At 29.9% G+C, this 15,274-nt stretch overlaps 2 protein-coding genes across 2 annotated transcripts; both read left to right on the top strand.

Moving 5' to 3' along the window:
- Positions 1-546: 546 nt before the first annotated feature.
- TRIADDRAFT_54149 (uncharacterized protein) lies at positions 547-3,195 on the top strand (the record flags this gene model as incomplete). Its single annotated transcript, XM_002110795.1, has 12 exons — positions 547-564; positions 654-761; positions 999-1,109; positions 1,278-1,346; positions 1,559-1,621; positions 2,030-2,083; positions 2,168-2,218; positions 2,302-2,373; positions 2,463-2,537; positions 2,709-2,759; positions 2,912-2,948; positions 3,086-3,195. 12 exons carry the CDS (start codon positions 547-549, stop codon positions 3,193-3,195), a joined length of 819 nt encoding a protein of 272 aa, XP_002110831.1.
- A 4,156-nt stretch (positions 3,196-7,351) lies between these two features.
- TRIADDRAFT_54148 (uncharacterized protein) lies at positions 7,352-10,472 on the top strand (the record flags this gene model as incomplete). Its single annotated transcript, XM_002110794.1, has 12 exons — positions 7,352-7,382; positions 7,803-7,889; positions 7,981-8,048; positions 8,131-8,256; positions 8,468-8,575; positions 8,764-8,832; positions 8,928-8,993; positions 9,241-9,294; positions 9,370-9,420; positions 9,533-9,604; positions 9,946-9,996; positions 10,308-10,472. The coding sequence occupies 12 exons, from the start codon at positions 7,352-7,354 to the stop codon at positions 10,470-10,472; spliced, it is 948 nt and encodes a 315-aa protein (XP_002110830.1).
- Positions 10,473-15,274: the final 4,802 nt, after the last annotated feature.

Genomic DNA, 15,274 nt, shown 5'->3' with positions numbered 1-15,274 from the left:
ATATTTAGCAATTTACATCATCATGATGAGTAAGTTAATTATTCATTATGTCGAGCCTAAATTACATATTTATAGTTGAACATTAATGGCTATGTTCATTGTAGCTATGAGCAACGAATGGTATTGCTTAAAACGATCGAAATTATTCTCCATATAAAGGGAATTTCTACTAATCCAAGGACCATATCAATGGGCAAGTTAATACTCTTTAAGTATTTGTGTTTCCATGCTCAAAACACACGTATTAGCAGAAAATTAAGCTAAAAATTTGAGATATTTAAGGTATTCGTTATGTATGTCATTCTCTAGCGGATATATCCCTATTGTTTAAACTAATATTATCACCTATCGAAGAACTGGCATTAAAATCTTTGAAGGTTATTGCGGCTTATGCAAGTAAGTAAATCATTTATGACATTCTACACTTAAGTAGTACAAGACATACACATATGCATCGGTATTTATAGACCGCTGTCATGCAATTTCTAATTTTTAGACGACATATTATTTCTAAACTATGGGATTATCCCCAAACTACTTTCCGCTATGTATAGCGGCAAATCGGTAAGTTAAGCAATTACCTATAATACGGTATACATTAAACATGTACTTTAGTTATTAATATGACGCTGAAAATCTTTTACATTCTTTAGGTATTATTTCTTAAGGGTTTAATTTATACCTTAAATAAGTGCTTGCACTATCATTTCTCTGTGGATTATCAAGAATACTGTCTTGCATTGCGAGATAATATTATTGACGTACGGCAATACACTGCTATATAAATGAAGATATTATATAAAAGTTTTACTTGTCCGACATTCCTTAATACCGATGTGAATCATTCAATTACAGCTGACTAGTATAATATCCACTCTCTTACAGTCAAACGATATCAAGGTATTTATGTATATATATATTTTACTCATAAGTATAGTAAAAGAAACTTTCATTGCTTATTTACAAGGATAACATTTATATTTGTTTCCTTCTAACAGATTTATAGAGAAATTATACAAGTTTTACGATTGCTATTTATTGAAAAAGGAGATATTTTATCATCATCTATAATAGACAACGCATCGCGATATTCAGATGGAAAAGTTATGGTGAGGCACACATAATATTACTTAAAGATTTAGATTAAGTAAATAATATATTATACGAAAGATTGACTTTCTCTGTCAATCTATCACAAGATTAAGTAATACTCATTGCTTAAGGAAAGTGAAGTATCTTGAAATTGAAAATTTGCCTTCCTTTTTTATGATTTATAGGAAGCGTTTAACACAACGCCTATTATCTGCATATTTGAAATTGTAGCAAGTCAATCGCCGCATTTACGTGTAAGAAATTTGAGTCCGTTTTTAAAGTTTTTTTCGTTACTACTGTACTACTAGATATTTGATCTGTAGAGATACTAAATATTTGTAAATCTTTTTTCCAAAGATCTGTAGCAATTTAAAGTTTATTTTAAAATTTTCTCAGTTATTGCTATTTGATCAATATTTTATCTGAAAAGATATGAAATAATTATATACATCTTAATAAAATTTAGATTGCTGGATTAGGATTTTTAGATGTACTAATGTCGCAGCGTAAGGACCACCAAGAAGTAAAGGTACCGTGCTTCAAAATTTATGGAGAGTAAATTAGGCTCAGTTCGTTTTATTTTACAATAAATTGAATGATTAATATTTAATTTCCTGTTTTAATTAGGTAATAGTGGATTGAAACTAACCCATGTACTGAGAAATACCTCTAGGCACCAGTTACCAATTAATGTTGTAAAATTATCCAAAGTAGCAAATTAAATAATGAAAAAATTTCATTTTTTGGTATTAATTAGATACTGATAGGGTTAAAACTGATCCCTGTACTGAAAGCAATCCTTCTAAACAACACCTGCGAGTTCGATGTTATTACGGTACCCAAAGAAATACTAAATAAAAATATATATGTGGCATGTTGCTACTATTATTATTTGCCCTTTACAGTACATATTTTGATGTGAAATTATATTTAACAGAATACTTTAAAACTTCTGATTAATGTAATCCGCGTGAATAGTAGATTATTGCAGGTATGCACCGTATGACGTATGCTTTGATCAGCTTATCTTTCAATAAACAGATTAATTAAATATAATGATTATATACAAATGAAGGGTGTAATCGATCATGATGTGTTCTCAGTTCTCCTTCGTGGAATGCCTAGGGTTTGTACATCAATATTACACAGTCATCTTTTAATATTTATGTGGTCTACACACTTTGTGACGATAGATATTTGATATTGCAGATTTCAAAATACCGCAATATTCTTATAACAAGGACGATTGCTTGTGCGGCTAGATCAGCAACTGCATCACAGGTATTATGCTAAAATTTTTATTTTACTCTACTTACACAATGCATGTATAAAGAATTTATTTTAAGGGAATAATCGCTTTTCTTTTGCAGATTAAACAAATAGCTGAAAATCACTACGTAATACAGCATTTATTTGAAACACTGATGACAAACGAAGAATATGAGGTACGATTCATGATTGATATTATGATAGCGCAGCTTTTCAGTCCATTATAATTGTAGTATTGAAGAAACTTCCCGAACAAAATTTCCACATCAATACTACAGTATCAAAAATTGTGTATGGCATCGGCTAACAAGTGACTATAAAAATATAGTAATCATTAAACTTTATAGATTTTAGGACCAACGATACAAGGAATAGCAGATCTTGTCAAAAAAAGCAAGGTATCGTAAAGTTATAGAAAATTGCGTTAGGAAAGCGAAAGTATTAATAAATACGATACTGCTTGAATGTTTTGTCACGGTATACCCTATGGAATTAACTTTTGAAAATAAGAAATATTTATATTTTTCTCTTCTTATAATCGTGATGACAGCAATCACCAGAATTATTCGAAAATAATAAAGCTAAAGGTAAATTTTTCTAATTGATTATGACTATATCTATAACGAAATGAGTAAACACGGAAGGGTGCATTAGCAGTTATATACGTACGTGTACGTTAAATATTGAATTATAAAATATAAATAAGCTTATATTATTATTTTAGTACTACCCAAACTCGAAATGATACGTATTGAATTTTCTCAACATTCAACGGTATTACAACCAGCAAACCAACTTGTTCGTTTATTGAATCTTAAAAGTAAGAAAAAGTAAAAAAATTAATATTTACTGCAATAATAATGTACCTACTGTATCACTGATAGCTACCTAAAAATGTGGAAGTAGGCTAGAAATTTTAAAATTTGTCAACTTTGAAAACTGTTATAATATTTTAAGGGACATTAATGATACTTATCAAATTTATTACTCTATTATACATGTATATATCCAAAGTATTCAAACTAATTTTATCATAAGTTTTGATTTTAAAATCTACTTCGAATCAGATTTTTATTAACTTGTACTGTAATATAACATCTGCACTGTACCCGTATGTGATATGGTAGTGCATTAGTTGTAAAATAAGCTTAATCAGAGGTTTTAACTTTATTCCATCACAATTTATTTTATGAAAGTTGCTCTCTATTATTTTCATATTGAATTATGAGACCATAGCAATAATAAATTTCAAAAATGTTTTATCATATATCTTGCGAAATTGTGACAATTAGCCCGTAATTTATTATAATTGAGCTACTGTGAAATAGCAAAAACAATATAAATATACAAGATTACTACCAAAATCTTACAATTAATAATCACTTTCGTTAGAATGAAGTAGATCTATTAATTTACGATTTATAGTATATAACTTTACTTTTAAGCTAAGTACTAACATCATGATAATTCTTGTGGCAGTTTCGAATTATTCCTCCAAGATCATTAATTTTCGATAACTTCTAGTGGCAAATGCTTGTCTATTGATGCCGCACACTACTACAGTACATTATGTATATGACAGACCATAAAATGGATACAGTAGCAATGATTTCGATTATGATTAATATACTGCTGTGCTGATATAATAAGGGAACTATTATAGGAGTCTGACCATTCAATAGATAATCCAGCATCATGAGTACATACGCTATCAACTAATACGATGTTAAACTATTTGTAAAATGTGTCCAGCTAGGGCGTTATTTACTATCTGTAGTTTTTAAAATTACCTTATTAGATGAAAAACAGCTAGTGATTCTTTATAAAATTAATGACTTTGTCGTAATTATGCATTAATTATATGCTGAAATTTTTGTAATTTGTACATATTTAAATTCCACCATTAATTGCAAATTTAATGCAAAATTTGGTAATTAGTATTTACCCATAAAAGTATCAGTATAATTCCGTGATCGTATAAATTGTAAAAGTGGGATAATTAGGAGGAAGAAAGATATGGCGAATAACGGCTGGGCTACTCAGAGCATTTTTCGACATCTAAAAGGTTTTAACCGGAAGAATATTTGCATTATTTATTAAATATTTCCAAATAAATTAATTTACATCTAGAAACTATATTGGGTGCCTAAATGATTTAGGCATTTTGCAAAATGACTGATCTCTTGTACTGTATCGTTTTAGCACTAACATGCATTTATGCCTCTATGGTCAATATGTAAAAGATATGGATCATCAGATAATCGATCATTTTGCACAATGTTCGAGGAAAATATTGTATTATGCTCTGCCATTTTACTACTATAGAACATGCACCTATACTTACATAGTCAATGTATATGCTGTATACATAATATGGATCACTAGACAATAAATAATTATAATAATTTGATCATTAAAAAATGCAAAACACTGTCCTGTACTTCGTCATTTTACTACTACATAATATGCACTACTGCATACATGGACATTAGACAATATTGATTAACATACGAATTGGCATTTAATATCTTTGCTATCCGGATAATTTCGGTATTATTTACTTTCTCATATTAGCTGTAACAATAGGCTATATAGATACGGATCGTTTAGATAATCAATGATTTTGTAAATGCCCAAGCCGAAAATACTATACGGTACTTTGCCATTTTACAGTTCTATAGATCATGCTCTACTGCATATACGGATAATAATAGTCAATATATACTTTATTGCAAACATAAACAAATAAAGACCATAGCTATAGTAAATCTACGACAGCGAGACTCATACATACATATATAATTAATTAATTAATTACATATTTAAAAGTTCATCTTAAATGCGCTTGCTCCAACTACTATCACCATGTATATGACAATGCAATATAATAGTTTTAAGTACAACAGTATAAGCAAGCTATCGAAACTTCGTCTTTCCCAATCTACTTATAGCACCCAGTAGTAAGCGCAAATAGTGGAGAAACTTTGCTAAGAAGCCAGAATACACCTGAAATTGTTTCATAGATATAGTAAATAATTATGGAAGAGCAATAAATAGTTATGGCGGTTGATGATTTGAAAAAGGAAGATGTCTACTACGTCAACGATTCCTTGCTAGCCGTTAGTACGAATCATAGAGATTACCTGTTTAATTTGGATATACGACTTTGATGTTTCTGATCTCCGTGTTTATTAATATAAATAGACCTCTTTCTAAAATTATCAGCCTATACTTATAATGATAGCTATGATACTCGATTATAGTATTTCATGCTGATTTTGAAATTTTCATCATACGCAGAAAGCGATAAAATCGATCACATTATCATTGCACTGTTTGCTACCCTTTAATATTGAAGATTATTTAGCCGAGTAAGCAATGGCGGTCTTCCTACGTTATTTCATATTTTTTACTACAATAACTTCAACATTGATTACCTTTTTCTCATTTCTTGTCTTCTATACATCACAACAAACATAATGAAAATGATTACTTAGCTTTAATTCACTTCTTTATCGGTATAATAGGAGAATACGATCCGACTATTAGATGTACCATATGAATGTAGTATATAAAATCGGAAAATAAGGCATTAAAGATTACCATCTTCTTTAAGTATATTAGATAAAACAATAACTGATTTACAAAGCTTCATTGGTTACGTTCAATCTAATCCCAATCAGGGTCAATGGACAGTAGATAGGCAAGGAAAAACGATAACTCCTTGCCTATGAAACTGGAAAGTATAAATAGTAAACTACACTCCTGGAATTAATATTAGACTAAGTAACTGCATCGCATACATGTATCTATCATACTTGCCTAGTTTGTATCTCCACTATACAAAATCAGTAAGTAGAAAGTTGATCAACATTTATTTACGTACACGTCTATCAATCTAATCATTAGTGAGTAGAGACTGAACTCTTCGTTTTGCTATTTTTCTATATTTATAGTAATTTACAGCCTCCATCTAAATCACTTGTAAATAGATTCTGTGTTGCAAGTTGCAAATATGGCTATATAGACCAGAAAGTATATAAGTTCATCAATTATTCTACAGAAACTAAAGCCCTCGTATACTCTTCCTTTACGATTTTGCATACGTGATGGAGTAAACTGTTCTTCTACTTACTAGCACTGCTGCTCCTCATGTACAGTAAATAATATGTAGTTCGATCAGTGCAACACGAGACCTAAATTGTAATGCTGTCGATATATGATCATATAGTTACCTATAAAAATAATCTATCTCTGCTAATTAATTAGTATATTAACTGCTCATTCTAGTAGTATCTATTTCATTTCTTGTATAAAATAACCGTATCGTTTAACAACCCATAAATCAATTTGTCTTTATGAAAAGATTAAAAATTTATACGAACTAACGTCGAATGCAGACAAGGTAAACTGACTCTAATTTATTATCATTTTCTATCTCACAGCATAGTCAATATTTATATGTATTCACGAATGCTTTCAGCCGAGTTCTACTTACTATGGTTATTATATTTCATATTCTGGTAGATTCTACAACCTATCTCGCTATCTTCCAGTCCACGGTAATATATCTAAATAATTTATTACTTAACAATATTATTTCATCATGTTGGCCTAATAATGTACAGTATTTACTAAGAACAAGCTAAATACCTATTGCTATTATCATCTCAATTAATTCATTACCGATTACTCTACTTAACTTTGTAAATAATCGTACAGTTCAAAAAGAATACGAAATATCGTAAGCTTGATTAATAAAAGTTGTCATAGTTTGATACTACTATGCTGTATTCAAAGTATTACAATGAATATCAATATGATTTAAATGCTACATACGTAAGAATGCCAGACTTATAAATGATATTAATAACGAAATTAAACTACCGATAATTTAAAATTTTACCGTAAAACTAAATCAACTACAAACATAACTCTACTATTTCTAATGTAATCATGATGCCCATCAACTATGGATTAAACAGAACACATGAAACAGAGACAATTTCTCAAGCGGACTAGTAAGTTGTGCAGTTGAAAGTATGTATCTCTATCATCATAGGTTATTATGCTTATATTCTAAGACCGCTTAAAAATTCCCTTCATAGTGATGAATTCATCTTTAATACTTTTAAGAATTTACGTTATCATGATGAGTAAGTTCAAAAATCGATTACTTGAAATAAAATGGTTATAATATTATACTCTGCAATGTTATATTAATGTAAGAAAATCGTGATTGATAACAATTTCTATGTAGCTATGAAATACGACTAGAATCGCTTAAAATGATACTCTCACTTACGAGACTGAAAGGAATACTTCCTACACCAAATACGTTATCAATCGGTAATACTATTATTTTTGGTGCTTTAAGAAATGCAATCAGTAGAAATTTAAGAAATCCTAATTTCATACCATATTTGATGTCATTCTAATAGCTGATATATCCCTCTTAATTGAATTAATCTCTTCACCGTACGAAGGCTTAGCGCTAAAGTCGCTACAAATTATCGCAGAGTATGCAAGTATGTATGGCTCTATGATATTGTATATAATATTTAAGAAAAGAAAATTACGGTGTAAGTAAAAATTTTTGCGTATGATCTTTATTTTTAGTCGAGATATTGTTCTTACGTTACGAAATAATCCATAAATCAATTTCTGTTATCCATAATGGTAAATCGGTAAAATATAGCAATCATTCACTATATAGATGTAATAATATACTTATAAATTATTACAGTTCCTGTTATAAATCAATTGTAGGTGCAATTTCTTCAATGTGTAGCTCGTACCATAAAACAGTGTATGAACAAACCCTTAACTTTCATTCCTGGGGTACATATAGACGATCGAGAATATTACGTCGCATTGCGAGACAATAGTATCAACGTATGTGGATCCCGAATTGAGATATTGAATTGACATTTAGTTTAGAAGTTAATTTTCTTATTATCATATCATTCGATTATAGTTAATTCCAATTCTGTCCGATTTCTTAAAGTCAAACGATATCGATGTATGGTAGCATCATCCAAATCATATCTGTTACAGTTAATTTAGGGTTAGTAATTACAGTAATATAAAATTTCTTCATCCATAGATATGTATTGAAGTTACGAAGATTTTACACTCTCTACTTACTGAAAAAAATCAAATTTTATCATCATCCATTGCAAATTTATCACAACATTCCAATGAAGAAGTTATGGTTAGATATCCATCCTATTACTTACAGTATTTATAATGAATGAAAATGTGTTGTATTGAAAGTTTAGTATACTATGTCATGATTTCGATATAGACTAATACTGATCATGTAGCCAAATAACAACACGTTAAATTGAGTCTTTGCTATCTTTTTGTGTGATTATATGCAATTTTATTTGCACGCAATAGGCAGCACTTAAGAAAATACCTGTCGTTCGTATTTACGAGATTTTAGCAAGTCAATCACCGCGTTTATGTGTAAGAACTAAAAATTGTTTAATTCGGTATTACTATCAAATATCAGATCATAATGCTCAAAATATTTTGAAAATTGAAAAATTTTTAAACTCTAGAAAGATGCACTAGAAATATTACATGTGCTGCTAGTTCACGGATTTGATGATCGTCATGATGTTAAGGTATTAGTATATTAAAAATTTAAATATGCAACTCGAATTATTTCTACGTAGTAAAAAATTAATTTACGTTTTTGTTTTTACCAGATATTAATAGGACTGAAAGTGATTCCTGTACTGAAAATAACACTTCTAGATACTCATAACGAATTTCATGTCAGAAATAGCAACTTATACAATATTAAGAATATTTACTGACTAGAATTATTGTACTCATTTTTTATACGAATTTATGCATTTGAATTGACAGAGTGCTTTACAATTTTTATATGGCCTGGCTAGTTCGGATAGCATGTTATTACAGGTATATCAATATCATGCGCATAACAATTAACTTGTACTCTATCGTCTAATTATCGCGCTTTACAACTAAATGAAGGGTATAATCGATCACGATCTATTCTCCGTTATCTTCACGGCAACCCGCAAGGTTTGTCTATACTATAAATACCGTAGTACAGACTTACACATTTACTCCATCAATTTTTTCATAATCTATGTGCTTGCAACTGCAAGATGATAATTCTTTAATATTTTTCTAGATTTCGGACTTGCCAACCGTACTGACAATAAGAGCTCTGACTGATATAGCAAGATTAGCAACTACTGAGCAGGTATCATTTTCAAAATTATGTATCAAATTTATTGATACTCTATATTGAACTTCTACATCAAAGATTCGCCCTAACGAAAGGATATCTTTTATTCTATAGATGGAACAATTAGTAATAAATCAATACATCATACAATATTTACACGATACACTGATGAAAAGTGAAGACCGCGCGGTATAATTCTCACTTATGGCAGTATAGCTTACCATTAATTATTGATGATTAATAAATAAGAAGCTATTCTTTACAAATTTTCTAATACTAATGTTATCAATAATAGCTTAGAGAGTTACTTGGGAAAGTATAGTGCACAAATTTTCTTTTATTTATCTAAATTCTAGATTGTGAGAAAAATAATAGAAGGAATGGCAGAAATTGTCAAGAAGAGCAAGGTACTATTCTTTCGTTACTAGATAACAAATATGTAATACATACGATCTCGCTGTGGTCTTATACCCGGAACAGTGTTGGCTTGATAGAAACGGCGAATTTGAAATCTTATCCATTTTATACTCACTATTACAGCAATTGCCAAAAATTTTGGAAAATAACAAAAGTGAAAGTATGATATACTGTATCTGAAAAATTTAAGAAAATTATATAATCTAGATCACAAAATAGAAAATTATGTAATCTAGATTACAAAATAGAAAATTATATTTATAAAATGTAAACAATTGTTATTTTGATATTCTTATTACAGTCAATAAAATTCAAGCTAATCACTGAAAAATTGCTCAATTTCTTTGTTTTAGTACTATTAAAGCTTGAAATGATGAGAAGACATGGTCCGTGGTGGTCCGTTGCACCTTTAGCAATGGAACTTATTCACCTATTGCACCCCATGGAAAACAAATACCACAAATAGAGTTGAAATTTTTTAACTAGGCACATTGATGTTCTTAAACTACCAGTACTATGATAGTAATTTATTATTTATAAGCTTTAATTTTATTAATATTGTAATTTAATCAAAATTTGTGATGCTATCTACCATTTATCATTATCAGAGCTACAATCAGTAATGCGTACCATCATTGCCAATATTTTGTATTTGATAATGTATCTGTTACAACATCAAAGTCACAACATACGTATCTACAAGACTGGGTTAAATATATCAGTACTGTAAGAAGCAACATAAATTAACATGGGCAATACATAACTAATTTTATCTATTTATCTTTTTAAATGTATGATTATGCATCTTATTCTGGATACCTCCGAAAAAAATTAATGACTCGTTTCAATCCCGTTTATTGCTTATGATAAATAGATTCTGAAGACAAATTGAGGAGTTTATTATTAATCGATCTATTGTATTATATAAATAAATTTTATTTCTAATCAGCTACAATTTTACACAGCTAAAGCTAAGATTTGACTACTCCATTCACATATAGTGTATCACAAGTCATTTCATTCCTATGCTTAAGACTTCAAATAACCCAAAAGAAACGAAGCTTTAGCTATACATACCTGTAAAATTATGCAAGTAATAACGATGGTCCGGTAACAATTCTAGCCTAACTGATGTTGCGTATCTCCTGCTAAAGTCCTCGCTTCAGACCCATAATAGATACAATTTATAAGGATACTGAATGAAATGCACTCAGCAGTTGATCAAATCCGTGAAATAGCTCACTTATAACGAATGCCAGTATTAACTTCAGCAGATTAATAAAAAATGAAACAATGAACCAATTAATTAATCCACATAACCAAAGAATTACCGTAAAGGTTCAATATTTAAGTGTTGGAAACAGACATACTGTATTGTAATTATTTTTTACATAGTGTTATGGAGAATTAAAATTTGACAAACTGCTATACCTACCATACTGGTAACTCATCGCCCTCTAAAGTACTAATAAAATCTTGATTCCTCACATTTATGTTAAGTAACGTGGACCTACATTATGAGCTCCTAGCACCTAAGTCCTTTCTAGAATGGTTCATGCTGCTACAATTATTATCATATAATAATATTTGCATAACATCTTAATCCAGATTTTAAAACTCTAGTCATGTGCATTTAGAAATCAGATTTTGATTTCGATAATGTAATTGATGCCAGTCGAAAAGTGGTATTTACTTTGGTAAATTGATTGCCTCATTGCTACTAATTGATAAAATAGTTGTATCCATATAGAATTTGTATATAAAAGAAAAAAATTTTCTGGTAGGATCAAATCCGATAAATTACAAAATAATCGTATATTTATCATGATAAGCTTGCTTTACACTTTATATCTTGAAAAGTTATATTGTTTCGTGCGTTGATTGCCATCTAAAATTTATTTTCACAATCTATAGCTTGTAAAAGATTGTTTTCTTTCATACTTTAAGTAACGGTACGTATAATTTGCTATCTATAATTGATGATTTTATTCTTCATGTTAATTTACCACTTTCACGTCGTGGCTTTGGCGATACGGTAATTTATACAATGTTTATTTACACAGTAGTAAAAAGGGTGGGAATTACCTTATTAAATAATTTGAATCCTTGTATTGTTCAATACCTAAATCAATCAATACTGTATGTCATAAGAGCTCATCAAAGGGTAAAATTTATCCCATATGTTTGCAATATCGTATAGTCAAATTTAATCTACCTGAAGCTTATTGATACATGTAGTCATTATTACCGTAGCTATAAAATAATAATTATCGAAAGAAGCCAATATGGTAACAGACAATAAAGGTAGGATACAAAATCTATGAAATCTTACTCAACTTTAAAGTCTTAAAATAGAAGAGCTAGTTGCTGTCAAAGCTATTAATGCCGTCGTTACAGACCTCTAAAAGGAATTTGTAGGCTACATAACATTTTGTATGAATAGTAACTGGATCACATCTAGTACATAGTATTATCGGTTCATTTTGACTATGTTCCAAACAAACTAGACATCAATTGTATTTTCAGGATAGCGTATATGTCTTGAATAAAAATGATTTTTGCTATAGTTTTTAAGTCACATTTTAATGATTTTAAGATTTTGATAGTTAAAGGTAGTCAAATTTCTCTCATTAGTAATATGGCAATTTTATCACAATTTCATATCTCTGTCTTGAATAATCATTTGTGTTAACATTATAAACCGATAGTTATTGCAGTTGCCTTGGTGCCAATATTTTACGTCAGATCTTGATGAAATCAAGCTCCTGGTAGCCAAGAGCAGCAAGATTGCAACTGTAATACAACACACAATTGCTAATATTTTATTCCTATCTTGTCTATGACCAGATTTTGAGCGTGTTATTAACTTGAATAACTATTTAGATAATTATTCTATGATCAATTTTAAAATTACAGTGTTATTTATATCTGTTAATTTTTTTGTTTATTGGCCAAAACATATTGTCAGATTAAGGACTCTAACTTAGATCTTCGCTCTACTAATTAGCTTCGATAATTACAATTTGGCGTTAGCTTAAAGAATGAACCTTTCTTACAGCTTATACAGAAGATTAAAGTATTTACAGACAGTTAATGCAGCAAATTCGGAGGATGAAATGTAATAGTTTTTTTTTACCTTCCTTGGGTTCAGATAGTGATTTTATCGTCCTTGCCGTACTAAATTGGTTTAGATCATCTAATGTAAAACTAGAAGGGGAGAAATCTGAGAATAAAGTTTTATCGTTTGTCTATACAGAAAATTACTGATAGTTATTTTAGTATGAAACAGGAGCTGGGCTGACAAAACTGGCATCCCTCTTGATATAATCAATTATCTCATCCAAGTACTAGAGAGTTTCAGCGAATAGAAGGCGTAAACATTATGAATAGAGTTTATTTTAGCCTAAATTAGAAAATCAGTAGTTTTAGTATAAAATCAGAAGACATACGTATGACTCATCCTCAGATGAAAATATTGAAAAGAGCTAGCATTGTGTAGATGGAAGCTTCCAAATAAAGTTCTCGTTTTTTTTGGAACTTATTTGGAGATTAATCACTGTGCATAACTTATCTGGAACATTAAATACTTAAATAAACAAAATCGACCAACTATATTAGCAACAAGTCATAGCCATAAAGATAAAAGAAAATAAACAGTAAGTAGTAGTAGTATTATTCTTTGATACAAAGACCGATAGTTGGTAACACTATTTTATCACATTTTTAAAAGCCTACCCTATTAATCTACAATGATTATAATGTATGTATTACTACCGTTGTCAACATTATAGAGTTGTTTACAATTAGCAATAACAAGTCCAAGTGTGATTAGGTTGTTAATCCAAAGGATGTACCAGTAGGTTAATCGATGTTTTCAAAAATTATAATTCTTGTTTATGACCTTCAGATCGTAAACAAGCTAATTGGAGAGATTTTTTGTTGACGAAAACCCCGCAATAAGCTGTTCTACACGAACTGTTCATGATTACAATTTTTGGAAAATAAAAAAGCAGCAGATTTATTACGCGCTCAAACAAAAATCATTTACTGGAAGTATAATAGAGACGCAACTAATATTTAATCTTGATTTAAATAGCAATATGGCTGTTTATTTCGCATATCTACAGACTGTTCAAGTTTACATTTCTAATTATTCTAGGAAGAGATACTTGGATCATTTGCAAGTGTATGAGATTATTAATCACTCTAATAGCAGAAAGGTCATAAAAGGTTACAGTAATTCAAAGTACAGTAAGTGAGGTTTATAATCAATTCTAGATCACGAGTACCTTCATTGTGATTCTAGGATTCAAGTAGCAAAGCAATAAAATGTATCCCATAGACACAATACAGGTCTACGCAAGAAGATTCATATGGGTCCATCTGACATTTTAATTTCACTGCAAACAAAAACTATTCTCGTCTAAATATTGCACTAAACAAATTTTGAACTTTTTTGATTAATACATATGCTATGCAACAAGTATCTGCAATAATGATACACTATAGTACGTTGGCCCTTTCTTACGTTCGAGATTGGATTGGGATATCATTATCCTATTCTACGAAGGGAATAAAAAATCCCTGACACATATCCACTCATTAACCCTCAAAATATAAATGAGATACGCTATGAATACTGCAAATTGAATCAAGTTGTATATATGTTATACATTGCCTATCATTATCCTTCTCCCTCTAGCCTATATACGGAGTTGCATAATTAAATCAATACTGTGTCGTATTTTTCTGTGCTTTTTCGATCTCAAACTATCACTTACAATCGTTGTATACAGGCATTGACTCCGCTACCCCTGATGCTGCTCAAAAATAGCCTCGAGCGTAAAACGGCATTATTTAAAAGCCGACTTAATCCATAGCTAACCTGATTATAATCATAGTCTTTACCATGTTTTAATATTAATCATGATAATAGTATATTGTCTATAGGAAAGTAGGCTGCTGGACGCTATTTACTGCAACTTTACAAGGGTAATCCATTAATTGGAAAATAGAAGGATCACTGATGAAGAAATACAATATAAAGACGACGAAAAAAGTAGAAGGCTAACAGGAAATTAGTCCAACATTTGAGCTCTTAATGGTCACGTGTTCGAGATTTCACAGCTTTCAGCACTCATACCACACCTCCATCCTATGTTGTATTATACTCTAACAATAACTATGCCACACCTCCTCTAACCATAGAACAATAACTTATTAATTAATGCGATGTTTTTCCGCTGTACAGTACTGTAGTGCCAAACA

This window comes from Trichoplax adhaerens, genomic scaffold, assembly GCF_000150275.1.
Source record: "Trichoplax adhaerens TRIADscaffold_3 genomic scaffold, whole genome shotgun sequence".
NCBI lineage: Eukaryota > Metazoa > Placozoa > Uniplacotomia > Trichoplacea > Trichoplacidae > Trichoplax > Trichoplax adhaerens.
This window is presented reverse-complemented; position numbering and strand designations above follow the sequence as displayed.